This window comes from Chiloscyllium plagiosum, unplaced genomic scaffold, assembly GCF_004010195.1.
Source record: "Chiloscyllium plagiosum isolate BGI_BamShark_2017 unplaced genomic scaffold, ASM401019v2 scaf_10529, whole genome shotgun sequence".
NCBI lineage: Eukaryota > Metazoa > Chordata > Chondrichthyes > Orectolobiformes > Hemiscylliidae > Chiloscyllium > Chiloscyllium plagiosum.
The window spans coordinates 37,778-60,571 of record NW_025215356.1 but is presented as its reverse complement, the minus strand read 5'-3'; the positions used below and the strand labels follow the sequence as shown (position 1 = coordinate 60,571).

General features: G+C 42.2%; 1 protein-coding gene across 1 annotated transcript in view; it reads left to right on the top strand.

The window, feature by feature from the left end:
- LOC122548300 (serine/threonine-protein kinase 3/4) overlaps window positions 1-22,794 on the top strand; it is a 63,888-nt gene that overhangs the window by 23,740 nt on the left and 17,354 nt on the right. The window contains exons 3-4 of the mRNA XM_043686828.1: window positions 15,117-15,245; window positions 15,687-15,801. Coding sequence (XP_043542763.1) covers window positions 15,117-15,245; window positions 15,687-15,801 — 244 coding nt within the window. The remainder of the gene's footprint in view (window positions 1-15,116; window positions 15,246-15,686; window positions 15,802-22,794) is intronic.

Genomic DNA, 22,794 nt, shown 5'->3' with positions numbered 1-22,794 from the left:
GTAAAAGAGGGGAGGAGTTGCATTGCTGGTCAGGGATGTTATCTCCGCTGTGTGCTAAAGGAGGACACGATGGAGTTCTTGAGCAGTGAGGCATTATGGGTAGAGCTGAGAAATAAGGGTGCAGCTAGATTGGTGGGGCTGTATTACAGGCCTCCCAACAGTGAGCGTGAGGTAGAAGAACAAATAGGTCAACAGTTTATGGAAAGATGTAGAGGCAACAGGGTGGTGATGATGGGAGATTTTAATTTTCCCAAAGTTGGCTGGGATATACTTAGTGTCAGAGGTCTGGATCGGGCAGAATTTGTAAGGAGCAGCCAGCAAAGTTTTCTAGATCAGTATGTCAATAGTCCAACTAGGGGAGGGAGCCATATTGGACCTGGTGTTGGGGAATGAGCCAGGCCAGGTGGTAGAGGTTGCAGTGGGGGATTCCTTTGGAATAGTGACCACAAATCTGTAAGTTTTACAATACTCGTATTCCCATTCTGAGTATCATCTTCAAAGTATTTGCCGTACAATGCCACAACATGCTTTTGCTTTCTAATGTATGCATTCCCTCTTTCCCTAATTAGTTTAATGCCCTCCCTACCTCCCTAGCTATTTGATTCTCCAGGACACTGGTCCCAGCCATTGGTTTAAGTGAAGCCTGTCTGACCAGAACAGCTCTCTTCTACTCCAGTACATAGAACATAGAACAATACAGCACAGAACAGGCCCTTCGGCCCACGATGTTGTGCCGAACATTTGTCCTAGCTTAAGCACCCATCCATGTACCTATCCAATTGCCGCTTAAAGGTCACCAAAGATTCTGACTCTACCACTCCCACAGGCAGCGCATTCCATGCCCCCACCACTCTCTGGGTAAAGAACCCACCCTTGACATCTCCCCTATACCTTCCATCCTTCACCTTAAATTTATGCCCCCTTGTAACAGTCTGTTGTACCTGGGGAAAAAGTCTGACTGTCTACTCTATCTATTCCTCTGATCATCTTATAAACCTCTATCAAGTCACCCCTCATCCTTCGCCGTTCCAATGAGAAAAGGCCTAGTACTCTCAACCTATCCTCGTACGACCTATTCTCCATTTCAGGCAACATCCTGGTAAATCTTCTCTGCACCCTCTCCAAAGCTTCCACATCTTTCCTAAAATGAGGCAACCAGGACTGCACACAGTACTCCAAATGTGGCCTTACCAAGGTCCTATACAGCTACAACATCACCTCACGATTCTTGAATTCAATCCCTCTGCTAATGAATGCTAATACACCATAGGCCTTCTTACAATCTCTATCCACCTGAGTGGCAACTTTCAAAGATCTATGAACATAGGCCCCAAGATCCCTCTGTTCCTCCACCTCACTAAGAACCCTACCGTTAACCCTGTATTCCGCATTCTTATTTGTCTTTCCAAAATGGACAACCTCACACTTGGCAGGGTTGAACTCTATCTGCCACTCCTCAGCCCAGCTCTGCATCAAATCTAAGTCCCTTTGCAGCTGACAACAGCCCTCCTCACTATCCACAACTCCACCATCTTCGTATCATCTGCAAATTTACTGACCCACCCTTCGACTCCCTTATCCAAGTACTGGTGATTGTACCTCAAACTGAAACCCATTTCTCCCACACCAATCTTTAAGCCACACATTTAACTACTTGTCTTTAAATACTGTCTGTCTGCAATGATTTGGGTAGAAACCCTGAGATTATAACCACTGAGTTTCTGCTTAAACCTTTTACCTTTGTTTGTGAAAAATCTTTCAGCAGAACCTCTTTTTACAGTCTCATCAGCTGTGGAACTAATAAAAACTGGATCTCTCTCCTTCATTCCAAGTTCCCCTCTGGTCCTGAGGGATGTCTTTAACTATGGTACCAGACAGGCAGCTAAATATTTGAGAGTAATGCTTGGGGATGCAGAAAATAGTTTGTCTCCCTAATTATACTGTCCCCTACCACTCCTATATTCTTACCTCCTCTCACTACTTCAATGCATTGTACAGGTAGCCAATGGTTAGTTCAGTCATCCTGCCTGGAGACCTCACTGTCATCTGCAGTTTGCAAGGACTGTTGGATAGTTGCAGGGACAGAAATTCCTCCAGATCTTCCCTTTGGTCTCCATACCTGTCTTGCCTCTGAACATACCATTCTTTCCTTGATCACAGAATAAGTTTGAATTAACTAATCTAAAGCATGTGATCATCTCTTGGAGCAAAATAACTTTCCATCTTCCTGGTATCTGCAGCTTGGACTCCAGCTCCTCAACTCCAATCTGTAGTTGCTTGAACCACAAACTCTTGCTACTGACGTGTTCATTGTGGATCATCTTGGTGTCCAGCAGCTCCCACATACTGCAGCTACAAAGCACCACACAAACTGACATCCCATTGTATTTTATTTATTATTAATTATCTCCCTTTTGTATCCCTGCTCCATATACTGAAGAATCCCCACCCTTAACATTTTATTGTTATTTTACCCTTTTCTAATATACCAGTGTCGATGTCACACCTAACTAGCGATTTTTCAGAAAAAGAGGAAAAAAACTTGACTTCTAAAGATTCAAAAATAGAAATACTTGCCAATCCTACTCAGCAATCACCAGTTATATTTAGCAAAAGCAGTCAAATACCCCTGTTCTTCCTCCATTGTATAACTTCAAACGCTCAACTCTGGCTCTACTCTGTAGTAGGTCACACTGAGTTGCCTCCTATATATTCCCAACACAGAGGGTCTGTCTGAGTCGGTTATTGAGGATCTGCTTTCAGTGGTCCTTAATTAGACTGTAAGGTCTAGGATCAGAGGCCATTGAGCTCATTGAGTCTGCTCTCTCATTTAATGAGATCATGGCAGATTGAACACCCCTCAACTCCCCCTTCCTGTTTTTTTCCCCGATAATTCTTGATTCCATTAGGCTGTTCTTTCAGTACATCCCTTGAAAGTCAACCTACTCAAATCTTGCAGCTGCAGAATGTTAAGGTGCAGGTTTCACTTTATTATCTACAAATTATAATCTGAAGTAGGTTTGCACAAATTCAAGATTTAGACGTGTTGCTAGCCAGCAAGTGCACACAATTGGTCCTAGGAGAGATTTAAAAGCAACATCTTTGGCAGAGGAATGCATGGATAACTGACAAGACATGATGGAGAAGAGTCAATAACCAATATTGCGGTGACCCCAGGTAAAATGGTAGCAGACAAAAGATGGTGATAATGTTTGGGCTGCTGTAGGCCGGAAAAGGTTAATTCAATTCAAGTACTGTAAATTATTCCTTCTGTGACTTTGCTTGCTGTGGCAAATAGAGTCATAGAAATGTTGGCATGGAAACAGCCTCTTGGTCCAACTCATCCATGCCGACCAGATATCCATCCATCCAACCCCTTCCTATTCATATACCCATCCAGATGCCTTTTAAATGTTGTGATTCACCATTCCTCTGGCAGCCCAGTCCACCCCTCCCTATAGCTCAAATCCTCCAACCCTGGCAACATGCTCATCGACTGTTTTCAAAATCCTCCAGCTGGAGCAATCCTTTTGCTTATTTTTAGTATGTATGTGTTTTTTTTTTGCCTTGGTGAAGGCATCAGTGGCTAGGGAGCATTGATTTCAGATAAGAGGCAGGAGGTTTGTAGGAGACATGAGGAAAGATTCTTTTCCACCCAGAGGGCAGTGGGAATCTGGAACTCTAAGTGTGCCAGAGGTGGAACACCTCATAACATTTAAGTATTTGGATGTGCACTTGCAATGCCAAGGCACTCAAGGCTATGGCCAAATGCTGGAAAATGGGATAGAATAGTTCTGCGCTTGTTTTGACGGGCATAGGCTTGATGGGCTGAAGGATACTTTTCTGTGTTGTCAACCTCTGATTTTTTTTTTCAATTAATGAGTATGTTTTATAATTGTATGTATTTCACACAGCCACGGAAGGTTGAGCATTTTGAACAGGAATTATCTAAGTCCTGATCAGTGACTTGGGCTTGAATAATGAGCTATTTCCTCTTAGCTGCAAAATCCTTAAACATATTTTATTAATAAGTAACGAATGAGAGGCATGGTTTCACCAGATGGATTTGATCCCCTCCTTAACTGTCGTCTATGACCCACAGTGACTGATGAAATTATTTCATGATCAAATTTGGGGAAAGGTTAAATGATAACAATTAAAACATTTAAAAGACATTTGGACAGGTACATGGATGGGAAAGGTTTAGAGGGATATGGGCCAATCACAGGCAAATGGGACTTGTTCAGTTTAGAAGACCTGGTTGGCATGGACGGGTTGGGCTGAAGGGCCATTTTCCATGCGGTATGACTTTAATATCAATGCTAAACTAACTTTTCCCAACAATTGAGTTTATGTCTGTCTTCCAGCACAGAGACCGACGCTAAAAGCTCCTACGGTCTGAATTATTTTTGTAAATACATGTCTCACCTATTTTGATTTTGTCCCTTCTTCTTGTTACATTGGGAAGAGGTTAGAGACTTACAATGCCTTTCACCACTTCAGGGTGTTCAAAGTGTTTTACAGCCAGTTCAGTATATTAGATGCATTGTCACTGTTGTGATGTAGCTAATGAGGCAACCAAATCGTGCACAGCAAGCCCCTATAAACAGCAATGTGATAATGGCCAGATCATATTTTAAAACAAAATTGTCTTTGTTGAGAGACAGAGAGGCCCGGTCACCGGAACAGCCACTTTATTTCTCTCATTAACATTACGGGAGCATCTTCATCTGCCTGAGAAAGCTGGCCAGGTCAATGTTAAATGACTCCTCCAGAAGACTGCACCTTCTCCAGTGCAGCATTCGTTCTGCAGTACACATGGGTGTAAGGCTAAGTTCTGTGGTCACATCCCTGGAATGAGTCTAGAAAGCATGCCCTTCTGGTTTGGTAGTGAGAGCGCTACATGTGCAATTTCACCGTGACTGACTTAATTGAAGTCTTAATCCATGTTGGATGTGAACTTTGTCTGGAAAAATAAATGCCAAGAGATGTGTTGCAGTAAATGTTTCCAGATCATTTTAAATTACAGAAAGCCCTCCCAGGACAAGTGATGTCTGGAATGTCTGCAACTTTTGAATTAAAAACCACTTTCTTTTCAACCCTCAGATGAATGCCTTAGTTTTAAATGGCTTTGCATTTTATTTTGATTCAAACTACTTCATTCCAAAAGAAATGCATATTTACAATGGCTTTATAGAAAAGAATGGATTTACCTTAATACAATAATCTCCCTGTGTCCCTTCTCTTCCCTAATTGGGAGCATCAACTTTTACTCCTTGTCATCTTAGTGTGATGAGGTTTGATGTAATTTCTGGATATGCTATGTGAACAAGGGTTTGTCATGCAATCAGTACCATTTTAAAAAAAAAATATCATTATCACATTGCTGGCTGTGGGACCATACTCTGTACAAATTGACTACTGTATTTCCTGCCATCCCACAGGGGGTTTAATTCAAAACACTTGATTGACTCAGCTGATTGAGCTTAGTGATATCATGGAAAGGGCTGCCTGAATGCAAATCTTTGTTTCAGTGTTGTTTATTTGACCACCTTGCTCTAGTCTCCAACTACGTAGCTATTTCCTGTCTTTCTCTCAGCCTATTGGTAGTGAAGCCCTCGTTTGTGCTGCTGTTACTGTCGAGTTTGATTACTTCAATATTTTCCAGCCCAGAATCGCAGTCTGCTATCTTGATTGTATTCAAAACTCAGGCACCCGCACATTAATTCGACAACCAAGGGGTTTTGACTCCTGCCTTCGATCATCTACAATCCAGTTAATCATATAGTTTGAGAATAGGAGTAGACATTAAGACCAAAACATACACACACACACAGCACCAATGGACCAAGTCTTCATTTCAGCTGTTCATGTTTCAAGGGAATTTTAATACTCGAGTGCAAGTAGATGGGACTAGATTGGGTAGGAGAAAGTGAGGTCTGCAGATGCTGGAGATCAAAGTTGAAACTTTATTGCTGGAACAGTGGATTTTGGGGAGTCGGGGTGAATTGAAAGCTTGGCTAGGTTGTTTGTTTGAAAAATTCAGACCAATAAGTCAGACAAGCCAGCTTGAGTTTCACAGAGTGATCTCCTGGGGATGCCTCTGTCGGACATTGCTGTTTGAGCATGAAGGAAATCTCGGGTATGATGCCTCTGATCGTGTACAGTCATGTTTGAAGCAGATGTTGAGCAGACAGCTGTGGCTGATGTTCTGATTATGTTCTGTTAATCTTTGTTCATTCATACCATAGGTTCATACGAAGTTTCATAATCGACAGGCACATGCTCCTGGCAGTGACACCTCCTGTCTTAGCTTCTCATACGATGGCAACACCCTGGCCTCACGTGGTGGTATGTGTCTGTTTCTGTACATATAAATATGAGGGGGGAGGTGTGGGCGCAAGTGTTGCACCTCCTGCGGTTGCAAGGGAAGGTTCCGGGAGTGGAGGTTGGGTCGGTGGGGGGTGTGGATCTGACAAGGGAGTCGCGGAGGGAGTGGTCTCTACGGAAAGCTGATAGGGGAGGCGAGGGAAATATATCCTTGGTGCTGGGGTCTGTTTGGAGGTGGCGGATTGGGTAGGACTATTTAGTCGGCATGTACAAGTTGGACTGAAGGGTCTGTTTCCGTGCTGTACATCTCTATGACTGTATAACCACCTAATGCCCATTGTGTTTCCTGACCTACAGGATCTCCTAGTTTAAACAATACCTTGAACTTAAAATTCAGTTTTGTATTCAAATGCTCCATGGTCTCATCCCTTCCCTTTCTCTCTAACCTCCCTCAACCCTCCACTCCACAACTTCTGCGCTCCTCTAGTTCTGGCTTCTTGAGCATTTCCAATATCTTTCATTCTATAATTGGCAGCCGTGCTGTCACCTACCTGGGTCCTGAACTCTGGAATTTCCTCCAATCTCTGCCTCCCTGTCTACCTCTCCTCACTTAAGGTATCTCTTAAAGCTAACCTCTATGATCTGTCTTTTGATCACTTATGCTAACTTGGGGATCAGTGCCATTTTTTAAAAAAAAAACATCTATGAAGAGCCTTGTGACATTGTATTAAAGGAGCTTTATAAATGCAGATTGTTATTGTGAAATGCCTCACTAGGGTAGCACGCAAGAAATAAGCCCCACTATTCCTAGAGTTGGAATAAAAGTTAAAAATTTCATGAAAGTTTTTGCAATTCTCTGGTTTACTTGGTTTTCAGACCAAGGTCAGAAAGCATGGGCCAGGTTTCTACACTTAACAAGTATTATTATTTATTACAAATGAATAGATTCTGGCTACAGATAAACAAATATGAGGCGTTAACAAAGAAGTCTAGTACTTAAAATTCCAATCCCATATAAACACCCCTCTGTGCACACATTCAAATGCACACAAAATGTGTGTTCTGGGCAGAAGGAAAGACTGGGAAGGTAGTTCAGAGGGCCCTGTCTGCAGGATTTGCTGAGATGAGCCCTGTACTTAGCAGAATGCTGCTTTTTGATCTTTCTTCCTTTAGTACTTTTCACTTGTTTAAAGAAGACACAGGGTGACTGGCCCCTGCTTAATATCATTTAAAAGCCCTCATCAACTGGAAAGGGAAAATAAACTGTGTCTTTTCAGGCCTACTATAGAGGAAAGAGGTACCTTCTGCCTTTGTGGAGATCCATTTGCTTCTGATTATCCCATTCATACCTGCGAGCTGTTTAATTATCTGGGTGCCAATCACAAGCAGAAAGCCTTTTCATCAAAAACTAGCCACTAGTTGACAGATCAGCCAGCTTTTTGTTGCCAGCCAAAGATCCATTTGTACACACCCCTTGGCTCTAATTTATCTGCACGTTCGGCTCACACTACTGCTTAAATCAGCAACTATTTATGATGAGTGTCATGTGAATTGCTTTTAAAAGGTGTAGCAATCCTCAGTAATCTTTAGCTTTAAAACCATTCTTTTTCCAATTCAGTCTGCAGTCGTAAATACATAAACTAAAAAGGTAGTCTTTCGGGGTCAGACTGAGGGACAGGGCTGGGAGCATGTTGTTTTTAATTCATGATGCACTGTGAAGGCTGTACAGCCTTAGCAGAACTGAACGGGAGACTAGATGAATAATTTCAATTGTCATTGAAGTTTATTGAGCTTATTGACCGAGTTGTGTCTGATTGCTGTTACTTGTATCCATGCTGGCAGGACTGCATTAACCGTGTTGACGTTATTTGCTGTGTTGATGAGACTTGAAAGCTGAGAGGAGGAGAGCTTTCCCACTTTGCCTCAAAGAGCACCTGAGGGGGCTAAGTTTTAAGCACCTCCTGACACTCCAGCACAGTAACAAGGGAGTGCTGAACTATCAGCCTAGATTTTGTGTTGAAAGTTTTTGGAGTGGTACTCCAGCCACAACCTTCAGACTCAAGCTGGACCTGTTTTGCTGAGCTCTGGCTGGCACCTACCAAAATATTGAGTGTCTGCCCACATCAGATTAAAGGAGGGAGTGGGTTAACTAAAACTGATAGTTATAAAACTGACTTAAACCCACAACGTTTTTTGTGGCCTCTTCCTTTAATATGTAGCTTTACAACAGAATTGCAGAGAACTTGATCTAGGGCAAATTGCCTAAAATTCCTCTTTTCGTATTCATTAATTGAAAATGAAGGGACATTATTCTGAAGAATATACCCAGATCATGGCTGGACTTGCCCTGATGAAAAGCCGTTGACAAACACTGGAATTCAAGGGTTGGATCTTAGTGTGTTTTTGCTTCTGTTTTCACTGTGTAACACAGTTGCACTTGGAGAAGGCACAGTCAGACAGCTTCCCTTAAACTGTAGCAAGATTTGGCTTGCGGGTTTCCTGTTGCAGAGGAAAGATCAGGGGTTTTGCAGAGAGGCTGTGCTAATAAACCCTGCAATGGACACCCTCCGCACTTGTCAGCAAGTGCGTTTTGCAGCAAGCTTTTGATTCTGTTGGTACTATTGCAAAAGTTATCAGCAGGCCCATAATGTTAATGTTTTAGTCAAAACTGCTTCCTTTAGACGAGTGCAGAAGTAATGTATAAGGAGCCGTTGTGTTTATTTCAAACTTTTTTTCGATTGTGATCTGCAGTGCTTTGCTTGAAAAGGCAGTCGAAATGCATTCAGCAGTAACTTTCAAAGGACAAATTCATAAATATGCAAAGGGGAAAAGCAAAATCGCAGGCTAAGGGCAGAGGCTGAGACTATTGGAGAGCTGTTTCAAAAAGCCAGTGCAGGCAAGGTGGGCTGAATGGCAGTCTGTGTGCTATGGTTCTGCATAGACCTCTCTCAAACAGCAAAGTGGTAGCCAGATGATCACTTTTGCTGGTGTTAGTTAAGGGATAAAAATTTTATGTCCACTGAAGTGTGCAGACAAGGTCGCATCCACAAAATGTCACCTCTGGCAGTGCAAACCACCTTCATCATTGCACTGGAGTGTCATTCCAGACATTCAGCTCAGTCTCTTGGCTGAGAGTTCTACTCTGAGCCAGGGACTGAAATACTTTAAGTACCTGTCATCTGCAACTTCCTTGACCCTTCCTGGTCCACATGCTACAGGTTGATCCACAGTACCCTTACGGAGGGAATTCCAGGATTTTGACCCAGTGTTAGTGAAGGAATAGCAACTAATTTCCAAGTCAGGATGATGACAGACTTGGAGGGAACTTGAAGGTGGTAGTGTTCCCGTATATCTGTTGCCCTGGTTCTTCTATATGGAAGTGATCCAGTAGGTTTGGAAGGTGCTGTCCGAGGAAATTTGGTGAATTTCTGCAGTATGTCTTGTAGATAGTACACACTACTGTGACTGAGCATTGGTGGTGAAGAGAGTGAATGCTTGTGGATGTGGTGCCAATCAAGCCGGCTGCTTTGTCCTGGTCTACTGCAGTGCTCTGTTGTTGGGGGTATACACCCTGCTATAATCCCAATGTTATCATTGAACATGGGCGGCACGGTGGCACAGTGGTTAGCACTGCTGCCTCACAGCGCTAGAGACCTGGGTTCAATTCCCACCTCAGGCGACTGACTGTGTGGAGTTTGCACGTTCTCCCTGTGTCTGCGTGGGTTTCCCCCGGGTGCTCCGGTTTCCTCCCACAGTCCAAAGATGTGCAGGTCAGGTGAATTGGCCGTGCTAAATTGCCCGTAGTGTTAGGTAAGGGGTAAATGTAGGGGTATGGGTGGGTTGCGCTTCGGCGGGGCGGTGTGGACTTGTTGGGCCGAAGGGCCTGTTTCCACACTGTAAGTAATCTAATCTAATCTAATCTAATGTCAGATCCCAGGCTGAAACATAGGAACCAAGTTAGGCCATTCAGTTTCTCGAGTCTATTCTGCAGTCCAATGCGATCATGGCTGCTCTGTGGCCTAACTCATTTACCTGCCTTTGACCCATACCCCTTAATACCTTTCTTGGTAAAAATTTATTCATCTCCAATTTAAAAGTAACATTGCCCTTTGTGGCAGAGAGTTCTGAACCTCCATGTGTTGAAGTGCTTCCTAGATTAAGTTTTGTTTGCTTTTAACAAGGTAGTCTCTCACTGAAACAAATGCACGCAATGTTGCAGGTTTTGTTTTAACAATGAAACAAAAGTTTATTAACCAAAAGAAATGAAGATAAAATTGAATAAGCCAAACAATTTACCGTGGCACAGATTCAAAGATCTAGCGTAGTGAAAGTATGATCCAAAGCACCCTTGTACAGTACCCACTTCAGGAAAAACAAAATTCATACACTTCGATAAGCTTATGGCAATTGTGACTTTAACTCCTGGACAGGAAATGCTGATAGCTGCTTCCTGGAGCTTTTAGGTACCTGAGCTTAAATGTACTTAGTTTCAAGTAACTTTTTCAGGGTTTCATGCCAACGCTTCTTTTGGGGACTAAAGTAATCTAAATGTGATAACTTTGGATAGAGTCTGATGGATGCATACAAGGCTTTGAGCTAACTGTGGGAAAATGGGAGTAGAATAGCTTTTGGCTTGTGCAGACTCGATGGGCTACAACCTGTACTCGAGCTCTCTATAACTCAGTGACTATATTCTCGCCTCGTCAGGCTCATTACTCTATGCAACCATCCCCATCCAAGAACTGTCCAAACTACAGCAAACAGTAACAAGCACCTATGGGACCAGGAAAGTGCCAGTTGATCAAGTATTCCTGCAAATTTATAAATTTTTAAAAACTTGAAATGTCAAGTACAGAGAAGTTCTGGATGTAGGTTTGCTGGAAAATGAACCTTCCAGCTCAGCAAGCAAACCTACATTCAGAACCTCAACCTGCGCTACAAATCTTCTCAAAACTCACTAGTACAGAGAAGTAAATAATTACTGTTATCATCCACTAACATGATGCTACAAACTTACCGAATGATCAAAAACATGAGCAAAGTGATTTCTGTGCAATCGATTCCCAGGATGGCTCAGGGAAATAGCCCAATAAAGACGGTTGCTCACCAAAGCAAGGAGAGGATAAGCAGTATGGGTAGTGAATCAGAACGGTGAAACAAGGAAGGAGGGAGGTCATTCAGCTGATTGTGCCTGCACTTGCCCTTTAAAACGAGCTATTCAAATAGTCCCACTCACTCCTGTCCTTTTCCCCAAGTAGTCTTCCACTTCTCTTTTGAATCACTGATCACCTATCCAAGTCATCACAAGTCACCGCATCAAAATATTTCTCATCATCTTTGGCATTTTTGTTAATTTCCTTAAACGCTTGTTACTGACCACCTTGTCACTGGCAACTGCTGCATTTTTCTCCTTTTCATATACTTGGAACAGCTGCTTTTTGTAATATCCACAAGTGCTCTTACATTCAACTGAACATGAACAGTTGTTCCCTATCTATCTTCATTTGAACAGCTGTATTCCAACTCTCCCTAATCTCTACCTGCTCTCAGGGAAAAGGGCTCTTGTGACACAGTGGTAGCGCTCCTACTCTGAACCAGAAGATCCAGGTCCAAGTCCCACCTACAACAGATGTCACAACGAATCTGAATAGGTCCATTAAAATATCTACTTGCTCTAAGGAGGATTCTCTTATGGCACAGTGGTAGTCTTCCTACTCCTGGACCAGGATGGTCACTGCTCCAGAGTTATGTATTAACAAATCTAATCAGGTTAATTGGAAAATATTTACTCAGTCTAAGGAATGGCTGTTGTAGTGTAGTGATAATGTACCTACTTCTGAGCCAAGAGGTCTGGGTTCAAGTCCCACCTGCTCCAGAGGTGTACAATAACATCTTTAAACAGATTGGTTAGAAAATAAACCTGATCCACAGGAGGGGCACTTATGGTACAGTGATAGTGTCCTTACCTCTTAGGGGAAGATGTGCTCAAGACCCACCTGCTCCAGAGGTCTGTAATAAAATCACTGAACAGGTTGATCAGAAAATAACCCTGACATAGTTAGGGGGCTTGTAGTGCAGTGGCACAGCCCATAATCACTGAGCCCGGAGGTCTGGGTTCATGTCTGACCTTCGCCGATAGCAACTCTGATCAGGTTGATTAGAAAATTTTTTTTAAAACCTGCTCTAAGGAAAAGATCCTTATGTCTGATTCAGGAGGCCTGGATTTGAGTCCAACCCACTCAAGAGATGTATAATATCTCTGAATGGATGGCTTATTAGAAAAAATAAACCTGCTGGAATGACAATAACCTCAGTTTCCCTAATTGCTTCGTATCGCTGAAGTCCGTTATCTGTGAGCCTGTTATAACCTCTCAGGCCTCCTGTGATGCCCAGTATTAGACATAATACTTCAACCGACACCTCGTGCTGATTCATACAGATTTACGATAACTTCCTTGTTTTATGTCTCTATTTATAAAGCGATGAACCTCATTTCAAAAGAAAATCTCTACTGTCTTGGCATCCAACCTTGAAAAATGTCTAATGTCTGCCTCTGCTCCCTGCAATCCCTTTAACAGTTGATATTGATTCCCACTGCGGCATCTGAATTGGTTTTAGCCATTGCCACGGTTCTGTTATATTCACCCATTCTCATGTGACACAACAATGGTCACCTTTGAGCCAATCATCATAGTAAAAGAACAAGCAAGTGTCTGGAATGACTGAGGGTTCACGATGAGATGTCGAGGCCACTGCGGCATCTGAATTGGTTTTAGCCATTGCCACGGTTCTGTTATATTCACCCATTCTCATGTGACACAACAATGGTCACAAGCAAGTGTCTGGAATGACTGAAGGTTCACGATGAGATGTCGAGGGCAGCACGGTGGCTCAGTATTTAGCACTGCTGCCTCTCAGCACCAGGGAACCATGTTCAATTCCATCCTTGGGTGACTGTCTGTGTGGCGTTTGCATGTTCTCCCTGTGTCTGCGTGGGTTTCCTCTGGGTGCTCCGGTTTCCTTCCACAGCCCAAAGATGTGCAGGATAGATGGATTAGCCTTGGTAAACGTGCAGGGTGTGATGGCAGAAAAGCACAGCAGATCAGGCAGCATCCGAGGAGCAGGAGGGGCAATGTTTCGGCCAGAAGTCCTTTGTCAGGAATGAAGAAAAAGGGCTTTTGCCCGAAATGTTGATTCTCCTGCTCCTTGGACGCTGCCTGACCTGCTGTGCTTTTCCAGCTCCACACTTTCAACTCTAATCTCCAGCATCAACAGTCCTCACTTTCACCTTGGTAAATGTGAGGTTGAGGGGTAAGGTGGTGGTGTGGGTCTGGGTGTGATGCTCTTCAGAGGGTTGGTGCAGACTCAGTGGGCCAAATGATCTCTTTCTGCACTGTATGGATTCCATGATTTGATACTAAATAAAGCCATGTCTGGTGTAAGCGCTCCCTTTCATTCTGTTTCTCAGTCTCGTGGCAACGTCAATACCTGTTTCTGCCCATTTTAGTGTCAATAATCACTGCATTGCAAGATACCACTGAGACTTCTTTGATGATACAGGACAGTGTTGCCAACAGTTGGGCTTTTGTGAAATGTTTACAGCCTCTGGATGAGTTACGAATTGTTGGGATTAAAAGAGTTAAACATGGAAATATAGCAGCTAGGAGCAAGGTTTGGCTATTTGGCCTTTTGAGCATCTCTGCCATTCAGTAAGTTTTCCTAACTGCACCCCATACCTGTTAGTAAGGGACATTGGACTGTGCTAGTTTTATCATCAGTCACCGAAAGCAAATGGAACTTGTTAACACCAATGTGCTGATTATTTGGACTGTGGACTCTCATTCGTTGATTCATAATAGAGTTAACTGTCTACTTTGTATATAAACAGAAACAGTGAGTGTTGCAAAGCTGCTACCTGTTGGAAGGAGCTTTACTAAACACTCATGGTTGTCTTTGGCATTTCCTGTTTACTGCACAGATTGCATTTAAGTAATCTGAGGTTTGTAAAATATTTTGTTCTGAGACCCTGAAGGATTCTTTTTAACTGCAATTTATTTATTTTTGGAGCATAAAAATAATAGATGATTGAAATATGAACAATTGTGAGAATGTGTATAATAACAAATCTCATTGAGCACTGTAGTTAGATATATGGCTTTTCCCCTCTGTTTCCTCTAGTATCAGATTCTGAAATGAAAGTTGTACTAAGCTCTGAGAAAAGGGAATCATAGAATCTCTAGTGTGGAAGCAGGCCATTTGGCCCATCGGTTCCTCACCGACCCTCCGAAGAACATCCCACCCAGACCGCCAAATCCACACACGGCCCCCCCCCCCATCTCCCCAATCCCTCTAACCCTGCATTTCCCACAGCTAATTCTCGCTATGGCCTATTTAGCATGGCCAATGCACCTAACCTGCACATTTTTGACTTTGAAACCAGAGGAAACCCATACAGGCCCAGGGAAAATGTGCAACCTCCACACAGTTGCCTGAGGCTGAAATCGAATCAGTGTCCCTGGCGCTGTGAGGTAGCAGTGCTAACCACTGAGCCACCTTGTTGCCCTATTGGAAAGCACGTTGCATGTAACAGCGACAGAGACCTATGTAATTGTCTGATCACCTGTTATGGCTGAGAGGTGGGGGAAATGTAATGTTCAAGGACCCTGGGAAAGACTGGTATCAAAGATTGTTGCAATCATTCCCTCTTATTGGAGGCTTAGAACAGATAGGATGACCTAAATCTGTACTGCTGGATTAATGTTAATGCTTTATGTTCCTTCCCTTAGGTCCTATGGCAGTGTATTCAAAGCCATTCATAAAGAATCAGGCCAAGTGGTTGCAATCAAGCAGGTCCCAGTGGAATCGGACCTGCAGGAGATTATCAAAGAGATTTCCATCATGCAGCAGTGTGACAGGTGAGGCACAAAGTGTTGCCAGTGGTTCCGCACCTTGATTGATACTTTTTAAAGTGAAAACCTAATTGCAGTGACGGTGCACAACAAGAGATTTTGTTCTGAGGGAACAGAAAAAATGAATCAAAGTCTATTCTTGATCAGCTGCATCAGTTGTTTCCTTGTGTTTCACCATTCCATGTGGGGCACAGAAACAGGAGTAGGCCTTTCAACCCATCACCTAGGAGAAAGTGAGGACTGCAGATGCTGAAGATCAGTGTCAAGAGTGTGGTGCTGGAAAAGCACAGCCAGTCAAGGCAGCATCCGAGGAGCAGGAGAATCAATGTTTCGGGCATTCAAGCTCTCGTCCTAATCGTTAGATCTACTGACTCTTCACTGTACTAACTATTCTTTAGCTATGTGTAGCATCCTGTGACTTTTAACAGTCTTTTTCTTTCTCCACAGCCCTCATGTGGTGAAGTATTATGGAAGTTATTTTAAGAACACAGACCTATGGATAGTCATGGAATACTGTGGAGCCGGTTCAGTATCAGATCTTATACGAATAAGGAATAAAACGGTAATTTCGTACACCTGTCCCTATCCCAGGGAAATAAGGATTATGTGTCTGCCTTTTATAAGCAGGATCTGTACTATCCCAAGATTGTTACCAAGGATAAATGCCTTTGAGCTAGTTCAGTGTCATAGGATTGAGTATCCTGCTATCTTTCCTCTTCTAACTCTATACTATTGTTACTATCTATTCCCTTCTCCCTAAAGTACTTGTCAGGCCTCCTATTAAATATCATTGGTAGTCGACATTGTTCTGTCTGTGTTTTTAAAGCAGGTGAGTGAAAAAGAGAAACCACAGGCAAAAGAATCAGTCCTGCGTAATTGTGTTGCAACGTGTCTTTCATTTAAGATAAATAATTAAATACAGGCCAGATTAATTGACTTTGTCCTTGATGCAAAATGTGGGGGAGAAATTGATAGCCAATTCTGCGCTCTCAATAGGCTGTGTTTGTTTGATCAGAAATAGATTAGTGTCCCCTACGACAATAGCACATGATCAAAACCATGTGACCCATACACTTCACAGCTTTCTTTTTACAACTGCTTATTTCTTTAAGAGCTGGGAGAAAATTGCACTCTGCATGCACAGATAGTAACCTTATTCATGGAATGCAGTTTGAGATGTCTGTCGACAGTAACTGTGTCACATGGTTTGTTTTGCCATTCACAGCTGGCGATTTTTGATAGCCATGTTTGCATTTGGGCCAATTACTCTGTAAACAAGGCAACAGGCTTCTGAATGAATAGATTTCCAGGGTGGTGCTGAGGTGCTTTATTGGTCTCCAAGATGTTAGTTGGCTGTGTTCTTTGAAAGCATGTTGTAAATAGAGTATATATTGACACCTTACCAATAATGTGTGTATGTGTGCAATGTCACTCCATTACTATCAGTCCTTTGTTGTACTGATATGCAATGTCTTGTGAATTCAGAATTTAGGCAACAATGTAATGCAGTCAGTCCACAGCCTGACTACTTCAAGTCATACCCCTCCATTAGTTTTACATTCAGTGTAACAGAACACAGCTAGCTCTGCACATGGCAGCTTTCTCACACTTCATCCTGAAAGCTTACTTGATTGGTTAGTCAATGTTACGGCCAGTTGAGGTGGAGTGGTTCAATTCCCCATTTAAAATCCTATAATGATCACAACAAAGATTTTGAAATCTTTTTGGGAGGCAGTGGTATGGCATTTTAATTAAAGAATAATCTCTATGAAAATTAAGGAGCCAGTTACAGGTTTTCTCTGTTGAAAGAGCAATTTTATTACTTGCCCTGAGAAGAATAATAAAACATGACATCAAGCACACATACAAACACGAGTACAAAGTTTAAAAAGGGAAGAGTATCTTGTATTAAAAAAAATCTCAAAGGCAGCTTTTAAAAAAGATCGTTGAGGCTTAAGCTGCGACTGGTTGTTTGATTTGTGTATCTTCTGCAATAATGAAATCTATTCATATCTTTGAGTTCTTGGCAAGGGAGTGGTACTCTGATATGCTTTTCATCAGCTGTTGTTTTGAGCGGGTGAAAGAATCTGAAGGAGAGAGAGCCATCTAGGTTCTGCTCTCATGAATCCATCATTTGCTCACTTGCTCTCTCTGCTTTTCACTTTCTCTCTCTCTTTTTTTCCCTCTCGGCCCCCCCCTACCGCTTGCGCCCCCTCTCTCACACAGTCTTCTGAAATACATGTCACTTGTTTATTCCATTCCTGACTTCATTGTTTCATTAGTTTTTTTTTGCTTTCTTCATGGTAGCTCAACATTTATTGCCCTTGTGAAAGTGGTAGTGAGACACTGTTGTCAACAATTGGAGTCCATGTGGTATAGGTTTATCTACTGCTAGGAAAGGAGTTCCTGGATTTTGACCTAGCAACATTGAAAGCCAGTGTGTTCGCTGATACCAGGTAGTCCGTTAGATTTTAATTCTTTCATCAGACCTTGTAACAGTAATATACAACTGATATAAGGTATTTCACCAGGCTTTTAACAGTCCACCATGTTACTGGTCTCATAGGTTAAGGGTGGCACTTCCCTAAACTAACCAGGAAACCAGCTGTCAACAATGGCTTCATGGTCAACATTACAATTTTCTGATTTTCCCAGTATTTTTATTAATTGAATTCTGATTTTTCCATCTACCATAGTGAGATTTGAACCATGTCCATGGGTCATTAAAATAGGTCCCTGGATTCCTGGTCCAGTGACAAAACAACTACCCTATACCTCTCAGCCTAAATATACAGATGGCCTTCATTCTGTGAGCATCCAGAAAGATGTGTATCAAACACCAACTACAGATCTGTGTTTTAATACCTTTTTATAATGGTGATAACTTTAGCTTAGTGGTGGTGGTGTTGATAGCGAGGAAGGTTATCTCAATGTAGATATCTCAATGATCCAATGGGCCGAGGTGTGGCAGATGGAGTTTAAGTTAGATAAATGTGAGGTGTTTGCATTTGGGAAAGGCAAATCAGGGCTGGACTTATACTTAATGGTAAGGTTCTGGGGAGTGTTGCTGAACAAAGGGGCATAGAGGTGCAGATTCATAGTTCTTTGAAAGGGCAGTCGTAGGTAAACAGGATAGTGAATACAGTTTGGTGTGTTTCGCTTCATTGGTCAGTGCATTGAATACAGGAATTGGGATGTCATGTTGTAGCTGTACAGGATATTGGTGAGGCCAATTTTAGAACCCTGCATTCAATTCTGGTCTCTCTGCCATAGTAAAGATGTTGTGAAATTTGAAAGAGCTCATATAAAATTTACAAGCATGTTGACAGGGTTGGAGAGATACAGGGAGAAGCTGAATAGGCTGAGGCTTTTCTCTCTGGAGCTTTGGAGGATGATGGGTGACCGAATAGAGGTTTATAAAATCATGAGGGGCATGGATAGGGTAAATAGACAAGGTCTTTTTCCCCAGGGTAAGGAAGCCCAAAACTAGAGGGCATAAATTTAAGGTGAAGAGGGGAAAGATTTAAAAGGGACCTAAGGGGCAATTGTTTTCATGCAGAGGGTGGTGTGTGTATGGAATGAGTTGCCAGAGGAAGTGGTGGAAGCTGGTACAATTACAGCCTTTAAAGACATCTGCATGGGTATATGAATAGGAAGGGTTTAGAGGGATATGGGCCAAATGCTGGCAAATTAGAATAGATTTATTTAAGATATCTGGTCAGCATGGACGATTTGGACCGAAGGGTCTGTTTTCAAGCTGTACATCTGTAAGACTCTAACTATAGCTTATTGATGGTTCATGAGCTTGCCTCAACTTGGTCAAGTGATCACTGTTGCCGTTTTAAATTAGTGTTTTTCCTCCTTTGAAATCATCTTAGTCTCAAATGTTTGAATATCTTGCTCAACACAAAATTTGTCTTAACACCTGATGCAAGACTATCCTTGGAACCATAGTCTAGATTAGAGTGGTGCTGGAAAAGCAGGGCAGGTCAGGCAGCATCCGAGGAGCAGGAAAATCGGCGTTTCGGGCAAAAGCCCTTCATCAGGAATCACTTTTGACTATTCTTGGAACCGTTCCTAGTGTCTGTTGTGACCTTCAGGGGAACTGGAGGGTGACAGAACAAAATAAAACTCTTGGTGTAATTGGAGATGGCAAGCTAAGTTCTAATGCCAAGTTAATTTAATTTTATTGTGAAGTCTGAGGTGCCATGCTTTGAAAATGTAAGAGAAGCTGAAATAAACCAAGAAACTGTTTGATGCTGTGTATTTGAATAAATACTGTGGCTTGAAAGGAGACCTGATAATGAGACAAATAATTTGTGTGGGAAACTCTCCCTCTGTGAACTATGTTAATGAGATATGAATTAAAAAGCAAAGTACTGTGATTGCTGCAAAATTGAAATAGAAACAAAATGTTAGAGACAGAAACAGGGTTTACATTCTGGATCATCAGAATTGGGAAAACTCCGATATAATAGACATTAAGGGATAGGTAGGACAAGGATTAAAACAAAAGTCTGATAGGCTGGAAGAAACAAGAGCTTAAATGATAGACTAATTTTACTGGGTTAAAGGGAATAATGGGGAAAGAAACAAAAAGATGTGCCTACAGTAGTTGTGCAACTGACCAATGCTATGTTGTATGATTTGTAAAGAACTAGGAACTAATTGTTATGTGAATATATATTCTGCAGTATCACTCTTACTCCTGCTTGGGAGTCATGTGCGAGCCAGTAGTGGCTTAGATCTTCTGGTCCCTGCATAGTAGGAGACTAGACGTTTGACTCAAGACTTTTCGGAACCCAGTGCAAGTTCTGATGCAATGACTCTGTTAGAATTGCTAAGAAGTTTAAACTTCTCACTGGCAACTCCCTTGATCCCAGAAGCTTCTGAAAATGTCTCCGATTCAAAGCTCAATTTGAAAACTTCAGAATTTTGATGTGCTTTCCTGAATAATTACCCAGGAAATGTTAGATAGGAAAAAAAAACAGATTTAACTCCTAGCTAACTACATAAATATAGAACTGACCCTGTGGCCATGAACTGCCCCAACCCAACTTAGCTGTTCACCACCACCTGGATCCCACACCTCCCAATGGTCCCTTAACTTCCCCATGACCCTCTGAATCCCTCCTCCACCCATCGCCTGACTACCCATCCTGCCTTGCCACCTTATGCATTCACCTATTCACTCGTATGCTCCCTTACTAATGTGCTGAAAAACTTTAATTGTCCCAAAATGTTTTTAACACAATCCAGAATATAGCAGCTAGTGCAGTTAAAAGGGACTTGACTTGATCCAACAGTACGAGAAAACAATTTAATGGAAGACTTTTCTGAAATTCTAAGAGTTGTCCAAATCTGGAGTTTGGTCATGCCACAATAAAGTAGGAGCAGAGCAGTAATTTGACAGTGATTGCTGTGTTCAGGCCAGCTGTCAGCCTTATGGCGAGCTGAGGGAAATGTACACTTGATAAAGCCACAGCATTATTAAACTAAAATGCGATTATTTCTAACTTGTGCAATTAAGGCAATACTTCTGAAAATAAAAATCAGAGGGAATTGAAGTGAAAAACTGACAAGCATAACAAAATAAGTTTACATCCCGAAAATGTCATTCTCAAAATTGCTTGCCACCTTTCTTGTTGCTCCTTCTGATTTTCTACTTGTTGCATCTGTAACCCAACCCAAAATGTGCTTATAAGTTGGAAAATTGGTTCTGTTTCTCTTATTTCAATGTGTTGCTGTGGAAAGTGGGTAATTACCGAAACATTTTCCTGTGCTCTGAATTAATCTTGCAGTATAAACCAGAAAAATCTGACTGGAATTAATCTTGATGTGGAGGTGCTGGTGCTGGTGCTGGACTGGGGTGGACAAAGTTTAAAAAGCATACAACACCAGGTTATAGACACAATTTTGTCTTATGATCCTGCTCCACAGCTACCTATGAATGAGCAGTGCTTCCAAAGCTAAGTACTTCCAAATAAACCTGTTGGGCTATAACCTGATGTTGTGGAATTAATTTTGGCGCCTTTGTGCTATAGTTTTGAAACATGGGTTAAATGGTAGCTAGTGTATGAGAGGTCAGCGAAATAAGATACTTGGACAACAAATCCACTTGTGTATTTGTCGAATTTGTATGAGAGTGGATTGCATGCTGGAATATCTGCTGCAGTCTATTTCCTCTTTTTGTGGTATTCTGTTCGTTGGCCAGAACAAACCAAAATGGTCAATTTCTTTGCCCCAATGAGAATGTTAGATACTTATGATCTCAACATCTTAGCCCTACTCAGCCCATCTGATTGGGTAGGTGATTAAAGATTTGGTGCTTGTCCTAACGTCACAGCAATTACTATTTGCATTTGCACAAGACCATGGAGAGATTAGAAAACGAGGATTACTGACTAATAGGAGTGAATAATGAAAGGCATGGCTTCATCAGCAAAGTCTTACTCCTTGATTATGTCACTTGGTGATCTATTGTTACAGTTATGTTAGTTCTTGAGCTAATTCAGAGGAAGCATTTCACACCAGAACACTGTTGTCAAAACCAATCCCAACTTGCGTAAATAGTGTAAATAGTGACAGCTGGCAGGCCGAGTAAATGTTTTAGCTACACAGGTTATTAATGTTTATTTTCAAACTGCTTTGACACGTGACCAGAGAAATTCCAATTACGTGAATGATATTCAGAATACCAGCGACATGAAGACATTACAGAATTACTTCATCATAAGGAATCAAAGAATCCTTAGTGTGCAAGTAAGCAATTCAGTCCATTGAGTTTACACCAACCCTCTGAAGAGCTTCCCTGCCCTATCCTTGTAACCTTGCATGTAATTTGCACAAGACCATGGAGGGATTTAGAAAGCCAGGACTGTTGACTTAGTTATGAACGGCATGGCTTCTTCAGAGAAGTTTTGTCTCCTTGATTATGCCACCAAGTGATCTATTGTTCCACTTCTACCCTAATGTCAGACTATTTTGGTTTAGATTAGATTACTTACAGTGTGGAAACAGGCCCTTCGGCCCAACAAGTCCACACCACCCCGCCGAAGCGCAACCCACCCATACCCCTACATTTACCCCTTACCTATCACTATGGGCAATTTAGCACGGCCAATTCACCTGACCTGCACATCTTTGGACTGTGGTAGGAAACCGGAGCACCCGGAGGAAACCCACGCAGACACGGGGAGAACGTGCAAACTCCACACAGTCAGTCGCCTGAGGCAGGTATTGAACCCGGGTCTCTGGCGCTGTGAGGCAGCAGTGCTAACCACTGTGCCATCGTGCCACCCACAAAGTTTTGTATAGTATAGGGTTGAGAGAAAACACATTTGATGATGTCGATTAGTGCTGTTGTTCCCAAGAGCAGTGTGCATTTAAGGGCAAATTGTCAGCATAATGGAAATTTAGCCTAAATCCATATGAGTTGGAAACTCTTAGAAAATGTCACTTAACCTTTAAAATGAGTTAATGGCTTATTTTTTAAATGAGAAAAATAGTTAAAGGCCTAATCAAAAGCCCCCATCAGAATTGGAAAGGCGAGATA